This window comes from Abramis brama, assembly GCF_963993115.1.
Source record: "Abramis brama genome assembly, chromosome: 10".
Lineage (NCBI taxonomy): Eukaryota > Metazoa > Chordata > Actinopteri > Cypriniformes > Leuciscidae > Abramis > Abramis brama.
The window spans coordinates 3,795,001-3,810,325 of record NC_139972.1 but is presented as its reverse complement, the minus strand read 5'-3'; the positions used below and the strand labels follow the sequence as shown (position 1 = coordinate 3,810,325).

Sequence of the window (15,325 nt, the reverse complement as noted above, 5' to 3'; positions counted from 1 at the left end):
AACATCATCAGCATGCGCTAGTGGTAAACAAATAGAGCAAGATCAGTCACACTTTGGCAATTGTGGTTTTTATCTGCTCTGAAAGAAGAAGAGGAAGTGAAAGAGGAGAATATGGACGCAGTCATGACTGGGGAAAAGAGGTGAACTTCACATGCCAATCTTGCAAATGGAGCTTGAGGAAAGTAGTTTTAAGTTTTAGCGCCATGTCGCGTTGATCAATACGCCATTTCATGTTGCATTTTTATTGGCTAGTCACTCAGTAGATGTAGGTCGTAGCAGCAAACACACTGTGAGTTGATCATGATCATGATCATCTATCTTTGGTCAAAAGACTGTGACATCAGCCGTCTGTGAACCGCTCTCACTGTACAACGTTTAGGAGCCACGACCAGAAAACCACGATTGTTTCACGATGCTCATCTTTCGTCTGGAACTGCCCCAAAATCATACAGTGTGTATCGGACATTAGATAGAATAAAATGTTTTGTAGGAGACTTTGAGCTTTGTCAGTTTGCAGATCTTATACATGCACAAACAGCTCCATAACACACTAAAGAAAAAGAAAAACATGAAAATGCATCATGTGACCCCTTTAATACAGTAATGCAAATGTAATACAACTATTATTAAAAACGATGTATACACAAGCTTTATTTATTTTATTTATTTATTTATTTATTTATTTATTTGATAGGGACAATGCTCATTGATCAACAAACAAGTTACTTGCTGTAAACAAGGCAGAGTTAGCTACAAGTGCTAGTTTCCATCTGTTGTCCCTAGCCTGGTCTTAACAAGCACCCTAAAATACAAAAGTCAATAAAAATACACTATAAATTTAATAAATACAGTAGCAATGTAATAAATACAGCAGGAATTTTAAAACAATATGAGCATACTCTCAAACAGACAATATATTGCTCACCTCACCTAACCCTGAAGTTTTCAAAGCTAAACATGTTGTGTTTTTTGATTATGTGACAATGATGATAGCTATTACCCTTACGGTCCAATGTCTTTAATGCCTGTTTATAAAGTGACTCCAATGGTTGCAATGTTGTTTTATTGGCTTGCGACCAGCTAGTTAAACAGTAAGAAAAATGTGAGAAGATCATCGCATGCAAGAAGAGCTTTGCGGCCTTCATTGGTAGGTATGATCTTATGTGCTTAAAATTTGCCAGGTTAAATTTAACAATATTGGCAACCATTTTTGTATGCTTTTTAAATGAGAGTTGTGAGTCTAGGATGATTCCCAGATATTTTAAGTCAGATACCACTCTAACCTTCTCTTGGTTAACAATTACCTCAGGGTCATAAGTCACAATTGTTTGTTTTCCAAAAGTGAGCTTGAACTTTTATTTTTATTTTTTATAATTATAAAAAATGAATCTTTTATTAGTCTTTGTCTCCCTCTGCTGGTACAACACAAAAACAAACACATTAAAGTCAAGTCACCTTCATTTATATAGTGCTTTTAACAATATGGACTGTTTCAAAGCAGCTTTACAGTGATAATAGGAGATTACAGTAACAGAGATTGTTTTGGCTTTACAGCAGCTCTAGAATAAAGTTAGTGTCCAGCTAAAGTTAGTTTTGATTGATTCACTTCCGTTGCAAAGATCATTAGTTCTTAACTTAGGGGCCGCTAACACGACACCGTTCTAACAGAAAACCCTTGACCCGCTCCGGCCGCTCATTCGCACAACAACAGTGCTTGGTGGCTCAAGAACGCAAACCTTGAAACAGGCTCCAGGGTGAACCTGTGTAAACGCTGATGGCGTGCACATGCGTATTATGTGTTTAGTCTATATGTATGCACGTTTGAAAATATATGTGCACAAGAGTGTAGTCTTTATTTACAAATTGACCTCAACAAATTACTTGTCTGGCCATTAAAATGTATAATACCAAATTATTTATCGCTTCCGCATAGCCATGTGAACCGGAACTATTTTGACAACGTTTTATCTGTACAGACGTAAAGGGAAGGAGGCCTTCACAGGGGAGAGACTACCCACATAGCAATTTTTCTCTGGCCCAGCTCCGGCCCACACAACCAGCTTCTGCTTGGCCCACATACCGCAATGAATGACGGTCCTAGTGTGGACCAGGTCTGGATTCCAGACAAGGGCCACACATGGGCCATAACTGGGCCAAGTCTCAGCCAAGTTAATTACCCATAACTGGCCCAGAATTGGGCCAGATCAAAATGTAACACTGGAACCAAAACATAACCTTAAGTAAACCATATCAACACCAGTCTTTAAGCAGAAAGCCCAAAACTGAGCCACATCTGAGCATGATCCAATTTTTCTGTGGCCCAGCTCTGGCCCACAAGACTTGGCCCACATACCGCAATGAATGACGGTCCTAGTGTGGACCAGGTCTGGATTCCAGACAAGGGCCACACATGGGCCATAACTGGACCAAGTCTCAGCCAAGTTAATCACCCATAACTGGCCCAGATCAAAATGTAACATTGGAACCAAAACATAACCTTAAGTAAACCATATCAACACCAGTCTTTAAGCAGAAAGGCCAGAACTGAGCCACACCGGAGACTGACACACAGGTGAACTAAACCTGGCAGCCACAATATGGGCCATAACAGATCCATATCTCAGCCACCTGTATGACCATAGCTGGCCTATACGCTGGACCAGATGAGTTCCACGTCAGCCTCAACACCACCATAACCAAGCCACTTACACACCCCTCCCAGATGAATAGTCACAACAGTATTCTGAACAAATATTTAATTGTGTTAAACATCAAAGCATTGGCATCTGACATTTCAGTTGTACAAACAACTCCTCTCCTCAGTTCAGCAATAAATAAATAAAAACAAAAATAAAACAAGTGCCGTTTTTTTGGTTCATGACGTTTCACTTTAAATGTTACCTGATCATCCATGTTTCTGGTCACGGACAAGATTCACTAAACATATAACACTAGAACATGTTTCTAGTCATCAACAAGTTTAACTTCACAAAACACTTGAACGTCCACGTTTATGGCTAGGAACAAGTTGCACTCTTCAAATGACTCTGAAACAGTCATGATTCTGTCACTGAACAAGTTGAACTCTGGACAGAGCTTTTGAACATCCATGCCTAAAGCCTGTTAACCAGTCATATTGTCCTTATGCACTTTTCATCCACCATCTCTGTCTGGGGCCAAATACAGCCATCTTTTAACGGTGGAATCAATGTCTTTCTCTGTGGCATCAGATGTTAGACGGTTACGTCTCACAGCCGCTGAAAAACACAAGCACACATGGTGTATAATTAACTTATGCATCATCAGGTAATGTGGATATTGAATAAAATGCAATATTACAACAAAACCTGAACCCAGATTCAAATTCAAATTCTGACTGTCTACTACAGGTGAAAGATCATTCAAGATCATGTTCATTTTTACTTTTTTTAATTCAGTGTATGTTTTTGTAATGCAACCATGAGCTTGTATTGAGGCATATACATAAAATGTTCTCTTCCTCCTTCACTTTCTTAATCTCTAATATAGTGCATTCATGCTCAACCATGCTGGTTCCAGATTTGTTTTTTCCATTCATGCTTTAAGCATTTAAGGAAAGAGAGAAAGAGAGAAAAAAACATTTGTGAGGTCAATCTCCACAATGAACTTTGATTTGAAGGAATTTTTTTTTTGAAACCTGGACAAAAAGAAAAAAAAGGTAGAAGACTGTGTAGTTAAAAGCTTTATAAAAATAACTGCAATCCCATGAAGCACTACATAATCAAATTAAAAACAGCATGACAGTGTAGTTTTTCAAAAAGAATTCCACTTTCAAACTATTATTAAAAATAATAATAATAATAATAATAATAATAATAAATAAAAAGCAATCTGATGGCTTAGGTAGAACTGACTACAATCAATTAACAAACATGTAGCTCACATAAAGTCTGTCTTTGCAGGTTTACAAAATGGTGTTAAAATTTAATTTCCATTTTAGACTGGAAATTTTACTTCCGGAACCTAACTGTTGCACTATGTTACTTCATCTGCTCTCTCCTTTTCCTCTGCCCTTCTTTTCACCCCTCCTCTTCCCATTTCATCTTTTTGTCCTCCAATGCTCTCTTCTTCTACTCATCTAAAAACTTGAAAATCTATTAAAATAACTTTTTTATATTAAAAGTATAAATGACAATTTATATTTGTAAGGATCCACCCACCAGCCCAAAAGGAATCCAGTGGCCTGGTCGAAGGTTTAATGTATATTTTGTCTTTTACTTGCGTTTCTAAATTTTTCAGGATTTAATTTCATTTTTAGTCTAGCTCCATGTTCAATCTGACCTCTAATTTCAAGTGATCATTTGATTTAGGCAATATTACTAATTAAAAACTGATCACAAAAATCAATTGTATGTTAATTTAGATATTTGATTATTCTGGAAATCCAATACTTTCATATTCATATTCATTATTCGTTCATTAAGGACCTAACATTGCTCAGAAATTCACTCTGTGAACAGTGAACGCACAGACACAAACTTGCCAGTTCTGTAACTTACTCAGAGAATACATGGTGATTGTAATATTTTTTAAATACTCAACTACTCAATGCTCAATACTGTTTATTACTTATTGTCAACTTAATTTAAAGGTTGGCAATGTCAAAATTCAACATATATTACAGTATATGGATCTTCATAAGTAGGGTTGGGTATTGTTAGAAATTTTCCGGTTCCGATTATGGTTCCATTTAAATGAACTATTATAAAGTGCTACCACCAGACCCAGAGATCTGCTGAATGGATTTGAAAACGGTAAAACTCAACTTTTTAACTCTAGGGGAGTTGGAAAATTAGCCTATTTTCAAAAAAAAGTGGAGTGTTCCTTTAAGGATGGGTGAAGGGACAGATGAGCAAATGGTCTTTCTCCAAGATCTTCCCGTCAGATTAGAAAGTTTATTGTTTTGTTGGATGTCATGCGTGTTGCGAGAGTTCCTGAGTTTTGGATTCACAAGGAATTGATTTCATAAGGAAATAATTTCACTCCTTACATATTGGGAATAAATAGCAACTTACCGATCACAACATCTCGTATCTGTAGGCGTAGGAAGCTAATCTTTCCATTCAATCCTCTCATGTTAACTTTCCTCGCCAAGGAGTTGGTAAACAGACCATGCATGATTCTCCAAACAGACTCCTGCACATCCGCCCCACCTTTAAGAGCCAGCTGTTTACCTGAAACCATTTATGTAATTAGTTTTAAGCATTGGTTTAACATTTTAGAACTTCAATCACTAAATACAAAGATTATTATAAATGAAATTTGTCAAAAAATTCTCTCTCTTTAAAAAAAAAACAACAACTATTGTGTGCACTTAAGAAACTTATTGTGTGCTCCCGAGAAACTGTTTAGGTGCTCACACATTACAATTTCTGGCTAATCTACTGTAAACCATTTCCTTTGTGCGTCTCTGCCATTTTACTGTGGGAAAAAGGAGAGCAGAAATGCAAATTAATTAAGGAAGATGGCTTTCATTAAGGCCCCAATGTACTCATGGATAAGTTTTTTGTTCGTTCAGTGTCAAAAAGAAGTTTGAAATGTGCGATCAGCGGTATCCACCTTATTTTTCACCTTAAAACACTTTCACCTTATGCTGAAAACTTTAAACTGTAGTAATCTTATTATGATGTCATTATCAATCACAAACACACTAGTTTGGAAAGAAAATATTTTTACCTTATACAGCATTTGAACAAGCTGGACCTCGAAACATGTTGCGTTTATGCATATATATATATATATATATATATATATATATATATATATATATATATAGTCTTACATAATAGAAAGTTTAAAGGCCAGCAGTTTTACAGTATTAAAAATGAAAAACTGTGTCAGTGTTTCATTTCATCAGAAGTACAAGTCTAAAGCCCTCAAAAGCATATTTCTCTAGCAGATGTGTCAGTCTGACCTCATTGGGCTGAACAAAAGATGAGCATCGCCATAGATGACTTAAGCGTCATGTTATGTAAAGGGGAAGCTCATGAGTCAGCCAATGATAAACAATATGTAGCTAGGTTCAGGCTACATATCCAACAAAATCCAAATCTGCACTTTTCACTGTACTAATCTTTTCTTTTTTTTTCTTTTTTTTTATGAACCATTAACCCTATACATTTTTATAAACATGCAGAACAATGCAAACAGAGCCACGCTGTGTGCCCCATACAACATTTAGTCATAGTTTTACAAACAATATTATTACAGTGTGACTGACTGTGACATAGACTGTATTGAGGATGCAATGTACTGTATATTTTCGATGCCTACAAATTGTTTAGTTCATTTAAAATACTTATTACTTATTACATTCAAAGTGAAGTAGAATAAAAGAACAAATACCCATTTTTCGAGCATTTACTCTATTTTAACATGACAAATTCCAAAATATTGGTCAAACAATTTTATTTTTATTTTAACATTTAATATACAGTACAGGCCAAAAGTTTAGAAACATTACTATTTTTTATGTTTTTGAAAGAAGTTTCTTCTGCTCATCAAGCCTGCATTTATTTGATCAAAAATACAGAAAAAAAATGAATATTGTGATATATTATTACAATTTAAAATAATTGGTTTTCAATTTATTATACATTAAATTATCATTTATTTCTGTGATGCAAAGCTGAATTTGCAGGATCATTACTCCAGTCTATCACATGATCCTTTAGAAATCATTCTAATATTCTGATTTATTATGAGTGTTGGAAACAGTTCTGCTGCTTAATATTTTTTCATAACCTGTGATACTTTTTTAGGATACTACTGGTCAGTAATTTGGGGTCAGTAATTTTTTTTCTTTCTTTTTTTGAAATAAATCAATACTTTTATTCAGCAAGGATGTTTTAAATTGATAAAAAGTGATAGTAAAGAAGAATTATATTATTAGAAAATATTTTTTTATTTTTGAATAAATGCAGTTCTTTTTAACCTTTTATTCATCAAATAGCCTATATTAGGCCGCAGAACTGTTTCCAACACTCATAATAAATTAGAATATTAGAATGATTTCTAAAGGCTGGATGTCACATGTGACACTGAAGACTGGAGTAATGATCCTGAAAATTCAGCTTTGCATCACAGAAATAAATGATAATTTAAAGTATAATAAATTGAAAACCAATTATTTTAAATTGTAATAATATATCACAATATTATTTATTTATTTTTCTGTATTTTTGATCAAATAAATGCAGGCTTGATGAGCAGAAGAAACTTCTTTCAAAAACATTAAAAATAGTAATGTTTCCAAACTTTTGGCCTATAGGCAACTTACCTAGTTGTACATAAATTAGTTCCAACCACAAATACCATAACATGCAACCCTAACTTGCATCATCTGCCAAAGATGATTACATTTAAGTGACATAAGACAATAACTGACTTTTTGGACATGTTCGTTTATTGTATTTAAAACACCTAACGTTAGATTAAAACTGCGTTTAAACAAGGTCATTGAAGTGCACATTTTAATTAGAACAGTTTACTATAATTTCGATAGCATGTTCATACATCAATGAATCATTAAGTCCGTAAAAGGACTTAAGTAAACTTTAATGATACAAGTTTTTACTTACCAACTCTGCTGTCTTTTTCCCGGTTCAGTGACCGTTTCTGAAGTCTGTGCAAGACTGCAGCACCCGCCCACTTTTTCGGTTCCGGGAGTATTTTCATTCACTTTTCCTCTTTGGAGATTTGCGTTATACATAAACGATAAAACGTTATAAGCCATGAATCATAACAACCAGCTAAAACTTGAATCGCAATGTGTACAATATTCGATCTGAAATTAAAATATTTGAAAATGTGTAAAAAATACAAAAGTACGAGACGAGACTGTTAAAGCCAACTGGGTAAATAAAACTACAATCCCACGAAGCACTGCAAATGATAATTGCGCCTTTTGACCAATTTTGCTCTGATAGGTCAGCTTCGCATTTCCGGGTTTTTGAAATCCTGATTGGCGCGAGTTGGGCTGACTGAGGCCCTGTCCCAAATGGCACACTCCGGACTTGTGGACTTCCTCAGAGTCCACACTTTGGTGACGTCATGTAGTGCAGACCTATAGGGCCCTTGGTGTGAGTCCACGAGGGCGCATTGAGAGGTATTTTTGGGACAGACTCGATCGGCACGCCGGAAATAACAGCCTGGTTGTTGTTGGCCAGGAGAAATCACATTTTTGCGCTCCGACGTCTTATCTGCATGTCAACTATACATCCTAATTTTACAGTTCTATATTTTGATATTGTGCATATCACCTGGGCATTAAACAATAGATATATCATGCTTATTTAAATGATGTATACAGTTGTACATAATAATAGGCTACATAATGTTCCATTTGAACTAAGATTACAATTTTAAAACATAATTTAAACATAATCTTTTCAATTTACAGGTTTCAATATTCATACTATGTTTACATTGATATGACTCAGTAAAGCCCTGACATTCGGTTCTATTTATTTAATGAATCATAATGCGATCGTATTATTAAACACGCTATTATTATGTTTGAGACATCAACCACTGGTCGATGACCATAATGTTTGTAAACTGTAGGTAACAACTGGTAAAATGTACATTTAGGTCATAAAAAACGTAATATTTTCTTCTCAGCCATGTCAACAATTATCCGTGAGTGAAATCTCCTCCCATCCGTTGTCTGATTGGCCTTTCGCAAGGATTCCTGGGTAGTTAAAGTGCGTGGAGCCTGCTTCTATGCGGGCTTCGCGGAAGACCGCTTCAAGGGTACAAAGGGGGCGCTGCTGAGCACACTTCAGAGCGGTAAAATGCTGAATGGGACGGCCTACGGACTCGTAGACTCAGCGAGCACGCGCAATTCAAGTCCACGAGACCGAAAGTCCGCATGAAGTGTGCCATTTGGGACAGGGCCTGACACTAATCCACTGATTCATGCGGAAGCTATGTGTTTCTAGAAATATCTGTCATAAATGGCAACACGTTTCTATAATTTCTCAAATTTATTTAATCTCTTTCAATCACATATGTTCAATTTGTGATCATCTTAATATATATTAACCAACTGGTAACAGAGTGATCATAGAGTAACCAGAAATGTGCAACAGCAACACTGGATCCATTGTTGCTGTTGCACATTTTCATACTCTGATAATGTGTGGTGTTGAAATTAAATTATGTTTTATAGTTTCATTTTAATCTGTCTTTAATCTGGATTTGGTATAATATTGAATGCAGGATTTAATCATATAGGCCATCTCATAAAAATGACAGTGGAAAAATTTTAAATTATGAAAAGAAAACTCCACTGGTGTACAGTACATGGCATAAAAAATTGTGGTCTAAGTAGTTATTAAGCAATGTGCAGGAGCTGAAATCAAACAATTACAGTTGATTTTCATAATTCAAATAATTAAATATTTATTGTTGCCTGGATTAACTTTAAAGCATTAGACCCAGGATGTAAACAGGAAGATGAAAATATATTTGTGTATTAAAACATAAAAAATATTTTAAATGGATTTTAAACGTGGGTCAAGATCGGCTATACTTATGTGGCCCACATATCTATATTTGACATCTGGCCCATGTCTTGGGTGCCGTTTTTAACCCAGTGCCATCTCTGCCAAACCCGGGCCATGTTTGGCCCACATGCTGTATGCCAGTTCCGCATGAATGCCAGCTGTGCCAGACACATGCCAAATCTGGGCCAAATTTGTTTACTGAGTAGTACATAAAGTCAAATAAAATGTCCTGAAACTTAATCATGTATTGTTTAAGTGGATAGGGCTACATCAAACTGTAAACTGAATGAGAATATGAAAGCAGTGAATGCAAAACATTGTTTGAAGTCAGTCATATAGATATAATAACAGGATATACTATTCTACAATATAAGATATAATATCATACATCATATAATTGCTTGTCATATATGAGGCATGAATATAATTTTACATATAAACACACATAATTAAATACGCAAAATGAGCTTTATATTATGCATTTTAAAAATATATTTTCAAAATGTATTTCAATATATTTTACAGTGTTTCACATATATGTGAATATATTATCTTTCTGTATGGGAAAACATTGGGATTTTACTCAAAAATATTTGAAAAGTATTTTAAATGTGGCTCAAGATCGGCCATACATATATGGCCCACATATCAAATCAAATCAAATCAAGTATATTTGTATAGCGCTTTTCACAATACAGATTGTATCAAAGCAGCTTCACAGTATTAAAATAAAATAATACAACAAAGTTTGTTTCTAGTGGAATTTATTGATTGATAGAATAAAATTAAATATCCCCAAAATATCCCCAACTGAGCAAGCCAAAGGCAACAGTGGCAAGGAACCGAAAAAACTCCATCAAGCGGCCTAATGGTGTCCTAAAACTCCATCAGGTGACCTAATGGAGAAAAAAAAAACCTTGGGAGAACCCAGGCTCAGTCGGGGGCCAGTTCTCCTCTGGCATTTATGAACTAGAGGCCGGATTGTAGTTTGAAACTGTGAGATTAACAATATTATATGAATGCCTGGCTGAAAAGATGCGTCTTTAATCTAGTTTTAAACTGGGAGAGTGAGTCCGAGCAACGAACAGTATCAGGAAGGCTATTCCAGAGTTTTGGAGCCAAATGTGAAAATGCTCTCCCTCCTTTGGTTGATCTGGATATCCTAGGTATGACCAAAAGCCTTGAATTTATTGATCTTAAAGAGCGCGATGGATTATAGGGTGATAGAAGATCCGCTAAATAGACTGGAGCTAAGCCGTTTAGGGCTTTATAAGTCAGTAGCAATACCTTGTAATTAATACGGAACTTTATAGGTAGCCAATGTAGTGATGATAAAATCGGTGTTATATGATCATATTTTCTTGATCTAGTAAGAACTCTAGCGGCTGCATTTTGGACTAACTGTAGCTTGTTTATTGAGGATGCAGGACAACCGGCCAACAAAGCATTACAGTAATCTAGTCTTGAGGTCATGAATGCATGAACTAACTTTTCTGCATCAGAAACTGATAGCATATTACGTAGCTTAGCAATGTTTCTAAGGTGGAAAAAGGCTGTTTTTGTAACATACGAAATATGATTTTCAAAAGACAGGTTGCAGTCTAATATAACACCCAGGTCTTTTACTGTAGAGGATAAAGTAACAGGACATCCTACGATGTCAAAGTTGTATTGTGAGAGGTTCTGTGGGCGGTTTTTTGAACCGATAAGTATTACCTCTGTCTTGTCTGGATTTAATAATAGAAAATTACGCGTCATCCAATCTTTTATATCTTTAACACACTCTGTCAATTTGGATAATTTAGCGTTTTCATCCGGCCGTGATGAAATATATATTTGAGTGTCATCAGCATAACAATGGAAACTAATTCCATGTTTCCTTATAATATTTCCAAGTGGCAGCATATATATTGAGAATAACAGAGGGCCCAACACAGATCCCTGTGGCACTCCATAGTTTACTGGAGTTATGATCGATTTTTCTCCATTTAAATAGACAAAATGGTAGCGGTCAGATAAATATGATCTAAACCAGCTTAATGCTTGTCCTTGAACACCAGTATAATTTTGTAGTCGATCTAAGAGTATTGTGTGATCTATAGTATCGAACGCAGCACTTAGATCCAGTAAAACTAGTATTGAGATGCAGCCTTGGTCAGAAGCTAAGAGTAAATCATTTGTGATTTTAACGAGCGCAGTTTCAGTGCTGTGATGCGGCCTGAAACCAGACTGAAACTTTTCATAGATATCATTTTCTTGCAAGAAAGAGCACAATTGAGCGGACACAACTTTTTCTAGTATTTTAGACATAAAAGGTAGATTTGAAATGGGTCTATAATTTGCTAGATTATGCGGGTCTAATTGTGGTTTCTTAATGAGAGGTTTTATCACTGCCAGTTTAAATGTTCTTGGAACATGACCTAAAGATAAAGACGAGTTAATAATATTGAGGAGAGGCTCTTCCACTACAGGTAACACTTCTTTCAGTAGTTTAGTTGGTATAGGATCTAATAAACATGCTGTTGTTTTAGATGAAGTGATAAGTTTATTTAACTCTTTTTGTTCTATAGTTGTAAAGCACTGTAATTGTTCTTGCGGGGGGAAAATTGAGGCTGAATTATAAGGCGCGATTGAGGATTGAACGTTTACAATTGTGGTTCTGATGTTTTCTATTTTCTCAGTGAAGAAGTTCATGAAATCATTACTACTAAACTGTAACGGGATATTTTGTTCGGGTGACGTCTGTTTATTTGTTAGTCTAGCCACGGTGTTAAATAAAAACCTAGGATTGTTTTGGTTGTTTTCTATTAGTTTGCGGAGGTGCTCAGCCCTGGCCGCTTTTAGGGCCTTTTTATAACGTGACATACTGTCTTTCCACGCGATTCTAAAGACCTCTAAATTAGTTTGTTTCCATTTACGCTCTAAATTACGGGTTTCTCTCTTTAGAACATGCGTAGTATTATTGTACCATGGTGCTTTAATTTTCTCTGTGACCTTTTTTAATCTAACGGGTGCAACAACATCCAATGTTCTAGAGAGAATGGTGCTCATAGTGCTAGTTAGTTCTTCTAGTTCATCTGTTTGTTTGGGTTCAGGCAGCAGCTGAGACAGATCAGACAAGCAACTCGAGAAATTATCTATGGTGGATGGAAGGATTGATCTGCCTGGTCGAAAACGTGGCGCCGCATGACATATCTATATTTGACATCTGGGCCAAATACTCCATTTGACATCTGGCCCATGTCTTGGGTGCCGTCTTAAATCCAGTGCCATCTCTGCCAAACCCGGGCCATGTTTGGCCCACATGCTGTATGCCAGTGCCGGATGAATGCCAGCTGTGCCAGACACATGCCAAATCTGGGCCAAATTTGTTTGCTGACTGGGTAGTGGACACTTCAGGACTGCGCTGTCATCGCGTCCAGGCACAGGTCCTTCATCAGATCTATATACGGCCTGTATACGGCACACTGCGGGAAAATCAGAGAGACTAATATTAGCGTAGACGGCATTCTTCTTATGATGTCACGAGTACATCAGGATTTATGGGAAGTGTTCCCGGTTCCGGCTGACCTGATCTATGCAACCTAACATTGAATTATAGAAGTCTATAATGTGTTGTGTATGCTAGGCCAAAGAGATGTGTTTTTAGTCTAGCTTTGAACTGACAGAGTGTGTCTGCTTCCCGGACAATGTTAGGAAGACTGTTCCAAAGTTTAGGTGCTAAATAAGAAAAAGATCTACCGCCAGCAGTCGATTTTGATATTCTAGGTATTATCAACTGGCCGGAATTTTGAGATCGCAATAGACGTGAAGGACTATAAAGCGTTAAGAGCTCGCTCAAGTACTGCGGAGATAAACCATTTAATGCTTTGTAAGTAATCAGCAATATTTAAAAAATTTATAAAATGTTTAATAGGGAGCCAGTGCAGTGTTGACAGAATGGGGCAAATATGGTCATACTTCCTGGTTCTGGTAAGAACTCAAGCTGCTGCGCAGGGGCGGAGCTAGACTCTCAGTACAGTGGGGGCGGAGCTTCATCATGGGGCACTCTGCCACCAATTCATTTTAAAATTAAAACCGTTAAAAAAACGTAAAATATCTGATGAATGCATATGTAATAATGTGTCGCTTGTTGAGCCAAGTAAGCTTATATGTTAAATAAAACCACATTTTTTGACAAGTTTGTATTGACGAACAAAGAAAACAGTTTGCCAGTCAAGAAAAAAAGCGATGGTGCTGAACAGGCCAAGTGCGCTCAATCAGTGCCACATTATATAATTGACATGGCACCATTATATATATTGAACACAAAGTTTGTTTACAACTCCATATGTAGGCTACAGGTGCATCATGAAAACTTTGAGAAAAACAACTGATTTATAACATTCTGACTGAGTGACTTATTCATAACTAAAATATAAATTTTTAAATACGATATTTTTTTCTTACCATTTTGTTGTCTGCTTAACGATCCTCCAGAACAAATAAATCTAACAAAACTATATACATATCATGGTCCCTTATTAAATCTTCATCCTCCTCTCCTTCATGGTGGCAAATCTGCCAACCACTTTGTCCTTGTCAATATGTATGTCCCGCTCCACACACAGCAAGGTGAGATTTGACAGTCTGGCCTCATCCATGCACGAACGCAAGTATGTCTTAATAAGCCGCAGATGGCTGTAACTTCGTTCGGCACTGGCGCTGCTGATGGGAAGGGTTTTATAAATCCTGTGGAGAATGGTCAGGTGTGGGTAGGCTCTATCCATGCTCTATCCGTGTCGTTGGCAATGAGGAATGGCAGGACGGCGTCGGTGGTGAGATCCATCTTTAACTCCGAATACAATGCACAAAAAGAGCGAAACTCCTCCACTGCGTCTTCTGGCTTGGGCATGTCTTCTGAGTAGAACCGGGCCAGCTCAAGCATTTTCTCCTCAGCATCAGGGTGCTCAAACCTCTTTGGGCAAAGTACTGCGAACAGTTTGGCCATTTTTTTGAAGTCTGAAAATCGACTTTCAAACTGCCCCACAAAAACATTGAGAATGTAAAAATAAATATCCGCTTTGCAGTGGCGTCTAACCCCGTTCCTGTCCAGCGACGCAAGATCGGCGGCGTTTGAGGGGCCCCTAATTGGCACGGGGCCCTAGGGCGGCCGCACCCACGCTATCTCCACTACAGACTAACAACAGACAAACAAAACTCCAACCTTTTTGAACTTATACTGTGCATTTATACAAATAAAATGGTTAATCTATGAATGAGAAACTGTAATCTGCTACTCTAAAATAAAAGGTGTTTCACTGCCGCCTCATCAGGTCTGACAGAGGATCGTTGAAATCTAAATGAAGTCTTAATTTATAACAGTGAAGTCACTGTATCTTCAGTCTCTGTTGATTCTGTTGACAGTGAGTCTCTGTAGTGGATCCTTATTCACCATCAGATGATCATCAGAAGATCAGACTGTCATCTAATAGCTAAAATAAAACAAACAGTCACATATGCAGTATGAGATATTACGTCTGTCACAACTTTTCATAAGAAAACTAACTAGATAATCTATATTAAATCATTCTCAAACATAGCTTTTTTTTAAAAGCTTTTTAACCCTCTGAGGTCTGAGCTGTTTTCTGGGCCCTGGAGGTGTTCTGACATGCTCTGACATTTCTGGTTATTTCTGTTACTTGTGACATTTTCATGGCTAAAGTCTAATTACACTGTATTCAGCACAAACTCTGCTACAATAATATATCAGCAGCATGTATGTAAAAGTTTGTAGT

At 36.6% G+C, this 15,325-nt stretch overlaps 1 protein-coding gene and 1 long non-coding RNA gene across 2 annotated transcripts in view; both read right to left on the bottom strand.

The window, feature by feature from the left end:
• Positions 1–2,535: 2,535 nt before the first annotated feature.
• LOC311091405 lies at positions 2,536–7,661 on the bottom strand. The gene is made up of 3 exons (XR_014608068.1): positions 7,620–7,661; positions 5,055–5,213; positions 2,536–3,257 (listed from the first exon to the last, which is right to left on the bottom strand). It is a non-coding gene; the product is annotated as an uncharacterized lncRNA (long non-coding RNA).
• Positions 7,662–14,781: 7,120 nt separating this feature from the next.
• Positions 14,782–15,325, bottom strand: part of LOC311091343 (uncharacterized protein) — a 530,654-nt gene continuing 530,110 nt past the window's right edge. The window contains exon 21 of the mRNA XM_084127242.1: positions 14,782–15,022. Coding sequence (XP_083983368.1) covers positions 15,016–15,022 — 7 coding nt within the window. The 3' untranslated portion in view covers positions 14,782–15,015. The remainder of the gene's footprint in view (positions 15,023–15,325) is intronic.